The 12796-nt window shown below is 48.7% G+C and overlaps 2 protein-coding genes across 3 annotated transcripts; one reads left to right on the forward strand and one right to left on the reverse strand.

Moving 5' to 3' along the window:
- Positions 1-2666: 2666 nt before the first annotated feature.
- On the forward strand, positions 2667-4569 carry LOC119366758 (ent-isokaurene C2/C3-hydroxylase-like). Of its 2 annotated transcripts, XM_037632484.1 has the most exons (3): positions 2668-3223; positions 3362-3649; positions 3804-4569. In XM_037632484.1, exons 1-3 carry the CDS (start codon positions 2750-2752, stop codon positions 4425-4427), a joined length of 1386 nt encoding a protein of 461 aa, XP_037488381.1. In that variant the 5' UTR covers positions 2668-2749; the 3' UTR covers positions 4428-4569. The 2 variants fall into 2 exon arrangements, with proteins under 2 accessions (XP_037488380.1, XP_037488381.1); XM_037632483.1 differs by having other exon boundaries at positions 2667-3649.
- A 5886-nt stretch (positions 4570-10455) lies between these two features.
- On the reverse strand, positions 10456-12372 carry LOC119366759 (zealexin A1 synthase-like). The gene is made up of 2 exons (XM_037632485.1): positions 11470-12372; positions 10456-11321 (listed from the first exon to the last, which is right to left on the reverse strand). Exons 1-2 carry the CDS (start codon positions 12364-12366, stop codon positions 10698-10700), a joined length of 1521 nt encoding a protein of 506 aa, XP_037488382.1. The 5' UTR covers positions 12367-12372; the 3' UTR covers positions 10456-10697.
- Positions 12373-12796: the final 424 nt, after the last annotated feature.

Consider the following 12796-nt stretch of genomic DNA (forward strand, 5'->3'; position numbering starts at 1 on the left):
GTATTCACTGTGGAAAAAATATTCAAGGTCAACCGAGAAAGTAGGGGTCAATTCACGTGCAAACTTGACTCGATCCCTCTTGAAACATAGTATCTTACTTGCAGATGGTCCAGTTTGTAAGAACATTACATAACAACTTTTGCAAAACGTTCTCAATTTTTTACGAGACTTTATGGGTCATATCCTGACATCTTTCCAAGTTTCAGAATTTTCGAGTATCGTTTAAAATTGTCCATATTAAAATGCCAATACCCACCATCTTGGTGCCACGATATCGACCACCTGGTTTACGAGACTCCTTACTTTTCCTTACATCAGACCCAAACATAGAGTTAGTACCACTGGTACAAAATCAATCATTATTGAAAATATTTCATGTCATGTAGTTTAAATTTAAATTATATCGATTAAATGTCTAGAAAAGTATTTAATGGCTTAAATATAACAGAGATACCAAGGAAAATACCATTTTGACATGATATATATAATGGTGTATATTGCGTCTGGAAAATAAATCAAGGCCATTCGATAACACATCGTCGATCCACGTGCAAACATAGCCCGTTCCCTCTCGAAACCTAGTTTCTTTGTTAGATATGCTCCTTTCTGTAAGCAGTTTGCGTGACAAGTTTTGCAAAACATTTCTCAGATTTTTAGCACAACCACTAGGGGTGATATCATGACACCATGCCAAGTTTCATTATATTTGCACTTTGTTTGATTTTTTTGGAATTAAAATGCCAATAATCACTATGTTGGTGCCCCAATCTTGGCCACCTGGCCAAAAGGCCACTAACTTGAGCGATCCTGCGTGGCTAAACTGATGTGTTCTGATTGGCAGAACCTTGCCTCCCATGTATCGCTATCCCGGACGTACATTTCTCTCTTCCTATGATACATTTGCCTCTTTCTGTCCCCCTCCAATCTCCCTCTCTCTCTATCTCTTTCTCCTCTCCCCCCTTCTTCACCTCCTCCCTCCACCGCCTGTCACTGGCAGCAACCCATCTACCACAAGATCCACAAGGACGGCGGCTATATGGAGGCGTGGTGAACCCTAGCCACAGGTGGTCGCCGACAGCGGTTAGGAACAGTAGGCACCCTCCCTCCATACTTTTTCGTTTGACTGGGAACAGCAGGCACCCTCCATCCATCAACGAGGACGACCACCAGGACCTCCAGCGGCGGTGTCGAGCAAATCGAGCAGCGACGACTCCTAATGGGTCAAGGAGTGGCACGTCCACCTATTGTTCTGGCAGTCTACAGGGGACGAGCACGACGCGAGTTGAACGCTGAAGAGGTCACGCTCCTCGGCCTGTGGTGGTTGTACAGTTGCCGACGTTGTCATCCATGTCCACTAGATCAACTTCTTCGTCCATGTCCAGGCCTGAGTGTAGTGTCTGGCGTCATTTTGGTTTATTTTCTTCGTATTGTGACGATTGTATATTGTACAACCTATTGTGGTCTATTTAAAAAAATTATAAGTAGCTACCATGGTGGTAGAATAAAGGGCGCGCCATTGGTGCACTGACTACCAGTGTCATGCTTAAATTTACATCTGCCACAACACTGTTCGGTTTGCATGATAACGTCCTCAAAAGACTTCAAATGGAGAAGTGTTCAAAGTGGAAATTCATCGCCTGGCCAGGGCGGACGATTTTTCTTTTTGAATCAGCTCAAGCGGAGCATGCATTCACATTATACAGCTAAAATAATCCTACCTGACCATGACCAAAATCTAACGGCTGACACAGACACCAGTGTTTGACACAAGGCACCAGTTATTCGGCCCCAAATATGCCCCCTATTGAAAAACCATTGACCACAAAAAATCTTCAGCTCGCCGAGCTGAAGTTTTTATTTTGGCCAGGAATTGCACTTTCCTAAAATTTTAGTCAGAAGTCGTATGGGGCTTCTGTCCCAAAAATGGAATCGTTGACTCATTCCCATCCTAAATCAGAGTTAGGTAATTCTGGTAAGATTTGGTTGGGAATTGCAATCTTTTTTTAGGAGAAGTCCAGCCGCCTTATATATAGATGAGAGGTGATGGCCCACTAAACAACAACACACAATCAATCAATTAATTTATCGTTTTTTACCTTTGTCTTTTTGTATTTAGCTCATTTCATCTCTTCCTCGTCCTTCCTTGTTCGTCGTGTTACAGAGCAGCGAACCATGAGGCCATATGGACAATCAGGTCGGCCTAGGGTAAGACATATGGATGAGGTTCGTCCAGCAGCATGGTGTGTTTCTGGTCACGAAAAGACCTTGATAGTGTGTTTGTGTATCATGCTCCTGGCGACGTGTCCTGCATTTCGTCTGTTTGTGCACGAAAACTAAACGTCTGTTTGTAATGTTGAAGGAAAAAGACTCAGCAAACACGACTTTGCCAGCCCGCGGTAAGCCGTCAAATGGAGCACTCCCTTTGCCTTGTGTTTATCGACCATATATACGCAAGTGCCGTTGACACGCGGCAATCATCTCGAATTCCAGTAGTTGCTCAAGATGCATCTTTTCATATTTGAAATCCAGGGACGAAATTCACACTTCTCAACTAACCGAGGAGGCGCAACTTAAGATGCAACTGTGTTTATACGAGGAATCTCTATGCAAATTGAGGTACCGACGCGACGGTACGTATACGCTAACCTCGTGGTGGAGTTGCATTTACCCTGTTGCTGCCAATTTATATATATTGTGAACCCGTGGTGGAAAGCTGGAAGCCACGGGGAAGTTTGTAAGCTGTAGTGCCATGGAGGTGCTAAGTTTGTGCTTGGTAGCCCTTGCCACATTGTTGGTTACTTGGCTTCTCAAGCTTTCTGCATCTTTTGGTAGTAGCAGCAAGGCGAAGAAACCGCAGCTGCTGCCTCCAGGGCCATGGACACTGCCGATAATCGGCAGCCTCCACCACTTCGTGAGCGTGCTCCCGCACCGGAGGATTACAGAGCTGTGTCGCCTGCACGGGCCAGTGATGTTACTGAGGCTAGGCGAGGTACCAACCGTGGTCGTTTCGAGCGCCGAGGCAGCGGCAGTGGTGATGAAGACCAACGACCTGGCGTTCGCGAACCGGCCACGCAGCGTGACGCAGGACATCTACAGCTGCGGTGGGCAGGGCATCGCCCTAGCCCCTTACGGCGAGCAGTGGCGCCAGATGCGCAAGGTGTGCGTGGTGGAGCTCCTCAGTGCCAAGCAGGTGAAGCGGCTGGAGGGAATCAGGGCCGAGGAGGTGAGCAACCTCCTCCAGTCCATCTCCATCACAGCCTCCACTCGAGCTGGCGGCGTCGTCAACCTGAGCGAGAAGGTGTCGGCGCTCAGCAACGACATCGTGTCACGCGGGTTATTCACTGAGAGGTGCGCTCGGCAGGACGAGTACCTCGGTGAGATCGACAAGATGGCCTCCCTGATGAGTGGCTTCAGCCTCGTCGACCTTTTCCCTTCATCGCGGTTGGTGCGGTGGTTGAGCAACGGGGAGCGCAACATGAAAATGTGTTGTGCCAGAATGCAAGGCATCATTTCCGACATCATCGACGGGAGGAAGGCGGCGCAGCACGGCGCCGACTCCGAGGACCTGCTTGACGTGCTGCTCAGGCTGCAGGCAGAGGACTCGCTGCCGTTCCCGCTAACCACAGAGTCTATCGGCGTCCTCATCTTTGTGAGCTACCCATCTCTTGCTACTAACAATATCTTTCGAAATGTATAGTTATAGTAATAGTATTTTATTCTTCATTGCAAAAAATAGTTGTTTCTTAATACCACTGTCTGTATATTAATTGTGCATGAAATTAATACACAACTTTTATTTTCAGGACATATTTACAGCTGCCACTGAGACATCAGCGACCGTTTTGGAGTGGGCTATGTCAGAGATTTTCAATCACCCCAAAGTAATGGCTAAAGTTCAGTCAGAGGTTCGACAAGTGTTAGGTCCAGGCAAAGCTGTCATCGCGAATAACGACCTCCGTGAGCTGCACTATATGCGAATGGTCATCAAGGAAGTCCTTCGGATGCATCCCCCTATCCCCCTACTCGTTCCTAGAGAGACCAGAGAGGATTGTAAAATCATGGGCTATGACATACCTCAAGGTACTACTATCTATGTCAATGCCTTTGCGATTTCTCGAGATCCTAAATATTGGGATAGCCCTGAAGAGTTTAATCCGGAAAGGTTTGAGAACAATAACATGGATTATTATGGGACACACTTCGAATTCACCCCATTTGGAGCAGGTCGACGACAATGTCCTGGGATATTATTTGGCACGTCGACTGTGGAGATTGGATTGACAAATCTTCTCTACCACTTCGACTGGGCGCATCCTAACGGGGCAGGCGAGTCAGTAGACATGTCCGAGAAATTCGGTATCGCCACAGGCAGAAGGCGTAACCTGCAGCTGATAGCTATTCCCTATGTACCATCCAGCAGTACTTAGATATATCTACTCTTTCAGCGTCCGTGTTTTTTTCTTAGGCAACTTTCAGCGTCCATGTTAAATGCATTGTATCTTCCTACCTTTTTTTATTTGAATAGTTTGAATTGCTTATCAGATGTGTCACGTGGTTTGTATCTCTGTACTTTGAAATAAAGAGAAATTCTAATTCTCAATCAGCGTGAGGGAAGAATTCTGTTGGTTTATATATTTCGTATGGCACGTGTATCGTGATATCCAAATGTATTTGTTAGGGTACAATTAGTTTAAAACTGCGACATTTATTTTGGATTGGTGAGAGTATATGTTTATTTGGTATTATACATGGGGTTTTCATCATTTAAAACATGTACACGGTATGTACTGGCCCATGGGGCTCGGTAATACAACAAGCGATTTCGTGAGTTCTCTCTTATCTAATCCATTTATACATAGTATCTACCGTAAGTTCCTGACCAAGCTCCACCACAGTTTACACGCCTCTCGCCCTGGTGAGATTGTTCTCGATGATCTCCAACAGGTGCTGCGTAACCCATAGTTAGAGTTCGTCCATGATACGTGTTGATCGGCTCATCTAAAGAGATTTTTTCCGATCCATCTATCAGGGTTTTACTCTCTTGTTGTCGTTTGATCGGCAACTCCTGTTTGGTTTTCCGATCTATAGACCGGCCTGCACGGTCCACCAGCATTCTTCTTATTCCGTGGCATCTTCATTATTTCCAATTAAATGTGTTTCCACATAGCGCCTCGTGGCCCACGATCACTCAAGCGGCTCCTTCAGCCATGGAGCACCCGCGTCGCAGCATGCGGTGCCCTCACACGACGCAAGATTACATCTACGAAACGATCTTAAGTAAACATATTACTTACCCTTCCCTAAATACCCCCCCCCCCCACCCCAATTTAATCAGGATGGGCCCCAGCCACTAATCCTAATCCAATTAACTACCTCCAAATCAGCCTTTACGTAAAAAAATCAGACGTAACTTTTCGTGGGTCTAGCATTACTCTGGCGCGGTCCGTGCGGGTAGCTGCTCACATTCTTGTACATGTCGAGACCAGCCTCTCTACAGTCCACACATCATGTGGCCAAGCAGGATGTGCTGGTAGCGTCCGCTCGTGTATTCCTGTGACGTGTGGCATGTGGCTACTCATACGAAGCAGCGCGCTGGCACTTAGTACTGTGGGTCGCCTTTCAAACTGATCTACCACATATGCGCGTCTCTACAAGATCCTCTGATATCATCATCTCATCGAGTAAGCGCGTAACCCTGTGGTTTTCGTTGCTCTATTGATATTTTGTTCCTCAAATCGAATCTTTCTTTGTCGAGGATTTCTGGTTTAGGGTACTCCATCGAGTTTCGTTTCTTCTTCTAATGGATGTGACCGTACCATCTAAGGTGGCTATTTGAGCGACTTAAGTATCACGGTTGTCTGGTGCTCTGGATTGATGGACCGAAACACAGGCTGGGTTCGATTTCAACTCGGCGATAGCCGAGTCTATAGTAAGAGCCGCTTTGTGAACAACATCGGATGACATAGCAAGTGTAACCGCAGTAGAGCAATTATGCCTCAAGCCCATAACTCTTCCTTCTAGGGATCAGATCAACCTAAAGCACCATCAGTTGTGGATGAATCCACAAAGCCTTTCTAATTAGCTCGTCAAGCGAAGTAGCTATCAACGGCTTTAGCATGACAACTAGAACATCAAGCCATGGTAAACGTCTTCGGTCGAGAATTGGGCTGTTGTTCCGTCATTTCTTTCGACCGCAATGTCGCCACCCTAAGGTCCATCCTTTGTCGCATCGACTTGCATGTTGCAGCTATGTTGTACCCATCGGCCGTAGCATCATCGCACATGATCGATCTTGTCATCCCGTACATTGACATCTATCTTGGAGCCCACTGCGCCGCCTTCCTAGGTGCAGGATTATCACCGTCCATGTATGGTCCTCGTCACGTTGTTGGGTTCTTCTTCGCCTACTTCGAACTTCGTCGTCGCGCTTCTGCATGCAATCAACGTTGCCTCCTCATGCTACCTTTGGTTTCGTTGACCACAACTTTGTCTTCATTCGTGCAGCACATGCTCATTGCTAGTATCGCCATCTCTTCCCGACCACTTCATTTACTCCGGCAACCATGGGAAATATCAGCACCTTCAACCCCACTGCCATTTTGAGCCACATTGGTCCTGGAGCCCTCCTATGTTGGTTGCTCCGACATGTTGTACATTTTGTGCTGGTCCACGTCTAAGTATGCTTGGTGCTGGAAACACCGATGTGTGCCTTCATCTCCGACGTGTCCTGGGGCTTGGCAAAACCGATGCAGTGCCTCGTCTACAATGGCTTCGAAAACATTGTATTTGGCATCGACATCCTCCTTGACGACAGCACGCCTCCTAGATCCCGTGGCTCCACATGTGGCTACCTCGACACCAGCTACCCCGACATCTACATGAATCATGGCATACCTCGCACGGCTGGCTCAACCACAACTACGATGTCGCACGCTCTCTGCTAAGCGAGTTGACGATGAACTCACTGATACCATCATTGTAATCTCTCACCTTACCATGTTTTGTTATAATCCCATATAAGCAAGATTAGGGTTATTATTTGTAGAGTGGAGGCATTCCTCGGAAAAATATGTGCCTCGTGTCCATCCGATGACACAAGGTAGTGTTCCATGACTAAAATCCATGCACATTACTTAATGATGTCAGTTCGCTTGCTAGAGCCGACCATGACGATCCTCACTTCATTGGATCATAACTACGACATCCAGATCATCATCACTTATTTCAATATTGCTCAATACCATGGAAAAAAATCAGGCCAATAAGGTAGGGGGAAACAACATCACCCTCTCAGATGTCGATGGTAGGTAACACAACGGGAAAATACAAAGACGTCATGTGTCACAGCTTCCTCGAAAGTGGCTTTCGCCCCGATTTATATTTAAAGCAACAACAGAACAATGTACACGGCAGACCTATACAACATGGTGAGGTAGATCTCATACAACACCGATCCCAAGATAACCGGACCACGTAGAATGCATGCACATATGCTACCGAAAGAGAGCATAGGAAGAGCTGAATACAACGCCACGCTACACCCTATCCCACCTAAGCTCCATGACAACGCCCCCAAGAGGGGGAATGATGCTACGCGTCGCCGCTGTGGAGTCTAAATGGACAAAGGTTTTCACTTGGAACCCAGCCATGAATAGGAGCACCACGAGAACGTCTTCAAGAAGAGAGTAGCGCCCTCCAGCGTTCCTGGCGGCAAAAAAGCACGAAGCTTTCACTCGGTAGCTCTCTCGTGCCAGCACGAGGCATCCAGGACAAGTGCGACGAGACTAGAACTCCAGATCCAGATGGGGGCGCCACCACAGCCAAAGATAGAGATCATGCCAGAGCGACCTGCAGCTTCATCTCTTGCTACCCCTATGGCCGAGAGGCAAAGGAATCACCACCACCATGGTGCCAGCCGGAAAGCCAACCATGCGGACGACCAACCGGATCAGCCGCCTTGGCATCCATGTCCGGAACACCACCACCTGCCTATATCATGGTGCACCCACCATGCTTGGAGAAGTAAAAGGCATCTCCTTTCACTGCTAGACTAGTATTAGCCACGAAGTTTTGGGTCAACGACTCCACGGTACAAGGCGCCAACACCTATGTCTCCAGCCAGTCCCGGTAGACCGAGGGAGGCACAACCCCGCGGCTACCGACGGCCATCCTGGAGCACGCTCGCACTATGCCAAGCCCGCGATCTCTGACACCGATCTGCCTGGCAAGGTGACAGAGACCCAACTACCGCACCCGCGAGGAGAGGGATCTGATCTGCTGGTTGCCACCCGGGCAAAGCCCAATCTCCCCTACCAAGCGCAACCACACAGACCCACCTAGGGCACAAACCTAGCCCACACCAGCGTGAACCCTAGGACCGAGCCACCGTCGTCGCACATGCGGCAACCTCCACACCGTGGCCGACACCCACGCAGCGGGGAGATCACCACCTCCACCCTACGCCACCAACCAGAGCCCATATGTTAGATTTGCGACGCCATAAGCTCAACCGGCATGCACCACCGCCATGACCGCTTGCAGCCACCCGAGCCAGCCGGAAAGAACCCATCTGGACCTCCAGGCCACCACGGACGATCCCCGCCACACTGCATCCTCCACCGTGCCGCCCCGCCAAGGTAGAGGCCACGATCTGCACCACCCATAGCCCGCACCGCCCCGCCCAGGCAGAGGCCACGATCCACGCCACCCGTAGCACGTGCCTCCAGAGGCAACAGGATGGCAGATCCGGGCGGATCCCATGTCGCCGCCGCATCTCTACCCCAGGCGCGCCCAATGACCTGAGAAAATTCCGTGCAGCCGCCGCACCCACCTGCGAACACCAGGGCGTCACCGAGCCATCGTCAATAGGCGCTGGGGCCACCCTGCGCACCCGGCGTCGTGCCGCTGAGCCCCGCACCAGCTCCACGTCTCTGTCCGCTCGCCATCCCGCGCCAGCCAGGTGCACCGAGCAGAGAGGAAGACCCAACCCCACTGCCGCCTAAGCCGGCCAGGCTTTGCCCAGTGGCGTCTCTTGGCGGCGACGGGGTAGAGCTGTTGAAGGGAGAGGGGTGGAGGCCGGCGAGGCAAGGAATCCCCTGTCCTCTAGCGGGAGTGGCGCGGGGGAGAGAGGGGAAAGTCCCACGGGTCACAACTCACCTAGGAAGAGAGGAGCTAAAATGCGTCACAAGTAATAATAAATTCAAATACCACTTGGATATGTCACCTCGTTAAAATTTGGAGTGACAACTGGATAGGCATTGTTAAGTTTCGCCTTGCAATTAAGAGCATGATTAACAATAAAGCCAACTGCTGGCTATAAGATGTTGCCATATCATTTATAGCCGACACATATAGTCACTCATAGAACAAGGTTAGCTACGGAACGCTGCTATACACACGATGCCACGCAGACGATTTGTGGACGATGCTAAATTCAAGCCATGTGATGCACAGCAGCAGCACTGTTCTACGGTTGGATTTGACTGTCGGCTACACATCGTGTGTGCAGTTTCGTCTGCACAGCAATTTCGTTAGCTACGAGGATGTCTATAAGATTAGTACTTTTTCTCATCTTTTCTCTATCTCTTTCTTCACATTTATTTCATTTGCCTAGGAGCACGTATATAGCTAGGCGTTACTTCACATAGGTAAAGTTGTCATGTAAACGGGCTATAAACCTGCTATTGAACTTGCTCGAATCCGACGATTAGATTTGGCAGCAGACTTGAGAACTCTCTCTCTCTCTCTCTCTCTCTCTCTCTCTCTCTCTCTCTCTCTCTCTTGGAATTAGGCTGCGCAAGGTCCTTAAAGGGGAGCTCCTAGGGCTCTTCTCCGTAGAGATCAATCGCCACACAGAAATCAAAGTTGTCATGCCTTCGGGAAGGGGATGTGAGCACACAGTTTTACCATCAGCATGCCATCCATCGCTGAAGAAAGAACGCAATCACGATTTTGCGTAACAACGAGGAGATCTTCACAGATAGGACAAGATTGCGGTCGTGGTGAAGAATGAGTACTATGCTAGCATCATGAGCTCAGCCCCGGAACATTTTTTTTCGAAAAGGGGGGATTCCCCGGCCTCTGCATCTCAGCCCCGGAACATGCGTGCTCTCTGAACCTTTATGCCTGAACTTACCAGCGCTGGACATTTCTCATCTTGAGGCCCCGTTCACTTGTGAGGAGGTGGAAAAGGTTGTTAAGTCAATGCGCCGGGCCGGATGGATTTACGAGGGGCTTCTATAGTATGTGCTGGAACATTATTCAGAGTGACTTCATGAGGAAGAGACTTCGGGAGGCTACAACTTCCCCACGTAGTTGGTGACTTTGGCGGATACCGTGCCGGACTCAATGAGATCATGGCTGACTGCACCGAGGACAAGATCTATACACACTTTCACATTTATATTTATGTGTTCGGATCAAGGAACCATGTATATGTGCATGACCATGTAAAAGATGAGGATAATTCTTGATGCAAATTAAAAAATATATTCTTAGAAGTTCACAAGATTGTCTAGAATTATTACAATCATGTTTTGTAAGCTCTCAAACAATATAGTACTACATATACGACAATGTTCTCAACGGAACCTCTCTTATTCTAAAGCAGAAAGCTACAACGTAGTAGAGTGCAAATGCTGAAGCTGAAGATGCGTCATCATAGGATTGACATATATATAAATATCATAACTTCTGCATCACTTCGACTGAACTTCATAGTTCCACATGTGTGGAACGGCTCTGAGTTTCAGGTCATACTTTTTGCTTACCGTCAGCCCGAATTTCTCGGACATGTCAAGTGAAGCTCCATCAGGAAGTATCCAGTTGAAGTGATATAATAGGTTGGCCAATACGATGTCCAAGGTCGACGTGCTGAACAACATTCCTGGGCACAGCCGTCGCCCAGATCCAAAGGGGGTGTATTCAAAGTATGTCCCATTGTAATCTATGTTGTTGTTTTCAAATCTCTCCGGCTTAAACTCTTCAGGGTTTTTCCAGTATGTTGGATCTCTAGAAATTCCAAACACATTAACATACACATTGGTGCCTTTGAGAATGTTGTAACCCATCATCTTACAGTCCTCTCTGGAATGGCGGGGGACTAACGGACCAGGTGGATGCAATCTAAGAACTTCTTTGATGACCATCCGTAGGTAGTGGAGTTCTCCAAGGTCTCTGTTAGTAATTATAGCCCTTTTTTCACCTAGGACCTGCCGAACCTCTTGTTGTGCCTTAGCCATAGCTTCCGGATGAATCACCAGTTCCGACATAGTCCACTCCAAAACGGTGGATGTGCTTTCTGTGCCCGCTGCAAACATGTCCTGGTGGATTGTGGTATACATACGTATAAATAAATACTATAGTAGTAAGAAGAAAATTATTTATTGAACGGAAATATATGGTTCACAAAACATTAATACTACTAATAAGAAGTATAATATATATAGACTGTGATAAAAAAGTACTCACAAACAAGACGGCGCCTATAGTGTCTGTCGTTAGAGGGAATGCCAACGAGGCCTCCTCCTGCAGCCTGAGCAGCACGTCAAGGAGATCCTCGTCGTCGGTGGCACCATTGCCGGGATCCAGCGACTCTTTGCGCCCCTTGATAATCTCAGCGATTATCTGATGGATGCGGCCACAGCTCCTCTTCATGTGGCGCTCGCCATTGCTCAGCCACCGTGATAACGGTGATGACGGGAAGAGGTCGACGAGGCAGAAGCCACCCAGCAGGCGGAACACCTCGTCCAACTCGCGGAGGTACTCTTCCTGCTGTGGGAACTTGCCCCCGAAAACTGCCTGCGAGATGACGTCATTGCTGAGCGCGGCCACCATCTCGCTGATGTTGACGGTAGCACCGGCAGAGGCGGTGATGGAGCGGACGAGGTCGCCGACCTCCTTGGCCCGGATGCCCTCCATGCGTTTGACCTGCTTGGAGCTGAGGAGCTCCACGACACACAGCTTGCGCATCTGGCGCCAGTGGTCGCCGTAGGGGGCGAAGAGGAGGCCCTTCCCGCCACGGCCAGCGATGTCCAGCGTCACGCTACAGGGCCGCCCTGCGAGCGCGAGGTCGTTGGTCTTCATCACCAGCGCTGCCCCCTCGGCGCTGGAAACGATCACCGTGGAGACCTCCCCTAGCTTCAGGAGCATCATTGGCCCATGCCGGCGAGACAGCTTTGTAATGGTGCGGTGTGGGAGGAGGCTGAGGACGTGGTGGAGGCTGCCGATGATCGGAAGCGTCCATGGTCCGGGAGGCAGCTCCTGCTTGGCCGTGCTTCGACCACCAGAGGAAGCTTTGAGGTTGAGAAGCCAACAGACCAACACCGTGGCAAGGGCTACGAGGCATAAACTAATTAGCACCTCCATGTCAATACTGCAGTGATGTGTTTCAAGCTTTCCGCTAGCTGGTAAGAATATATATACACGTACGCGGTGAACGGAAATGCAACTCCACTGCTAAGTTAGCGAAAACGTATTATTGATAAGAGAGTGGGTTTTCAGCTTCCGGGTGCTCCTACACCCTCTATGAATAGTAATTTCAGAAGAAGAAAAAAATCTGAAACTTTGCAACATCACATATGATCAAACTTTGTAGGTGCTTGCAAGTTTTCATGCCAAACAAACATTCGAGGAGCTCTACACAAAGAAATAGATTTCAATGCTCGAAGTATTGAGCACTTTTAGCACTCAAATCTGAAACTCGTGTGTGCACCTTTCTCTACATGGTATTTTGTTATGAAAACTTGCAAGAACCTACAAAGTTTGACCATATTTGATGTCTGACGTTTCAGTTTTT

Source organism: Triticum dicoccoides, chromosome 2B, assembly GCF_002162155.2.
Source record: "Triticum dicoccoides isolate Atlit2015 ecotype Zavitan chromosome 2B, WEW_v2.0, whole genome shotgun sequence".
Lineage (NCBI taxonomy): Eukaryota > Viridiplantae > Streptophyta > Magnoliopsida > Poales > Poaceae > Triticum > Triticum dicoccoides.

What these genes read in the sequence shown, in the direction of transcription:
- LOC119366758 (XM_037632483.1), top strand. Translation starts at nt 2,750, where the DNA reads ATGGAGGTGCTAAGTTTGTGCTTGGTAGCCCTTGCCACATTGTTGGTT. An exon ending in CTATCGGCGTCCTCATCTTT is followed by an intron (nt 3,650 to 3,803) that starts GTGAGCTACCCA and finishes TTTTATTTTCAG; the next exon opens with GACATATTTACAGCTGCCAC.
- LOC119366759 (XM_037632485.1), bottom strand. Translation starts at nt 12,366, where the DNA reads ATGGAGGTGCTAATTAGTTTATGCCTCGTAGCCCTTGCCACGGTGTTG. An exon ending in CTATAGGCGCCGTCTTGTTT is followed by an intron (nt 11,322 to 11,469) that starts GTGAGTACTTTT and finishes ACAATCCACCAG; the next exon opens with GACATGTTTGCAGCGGGCAC.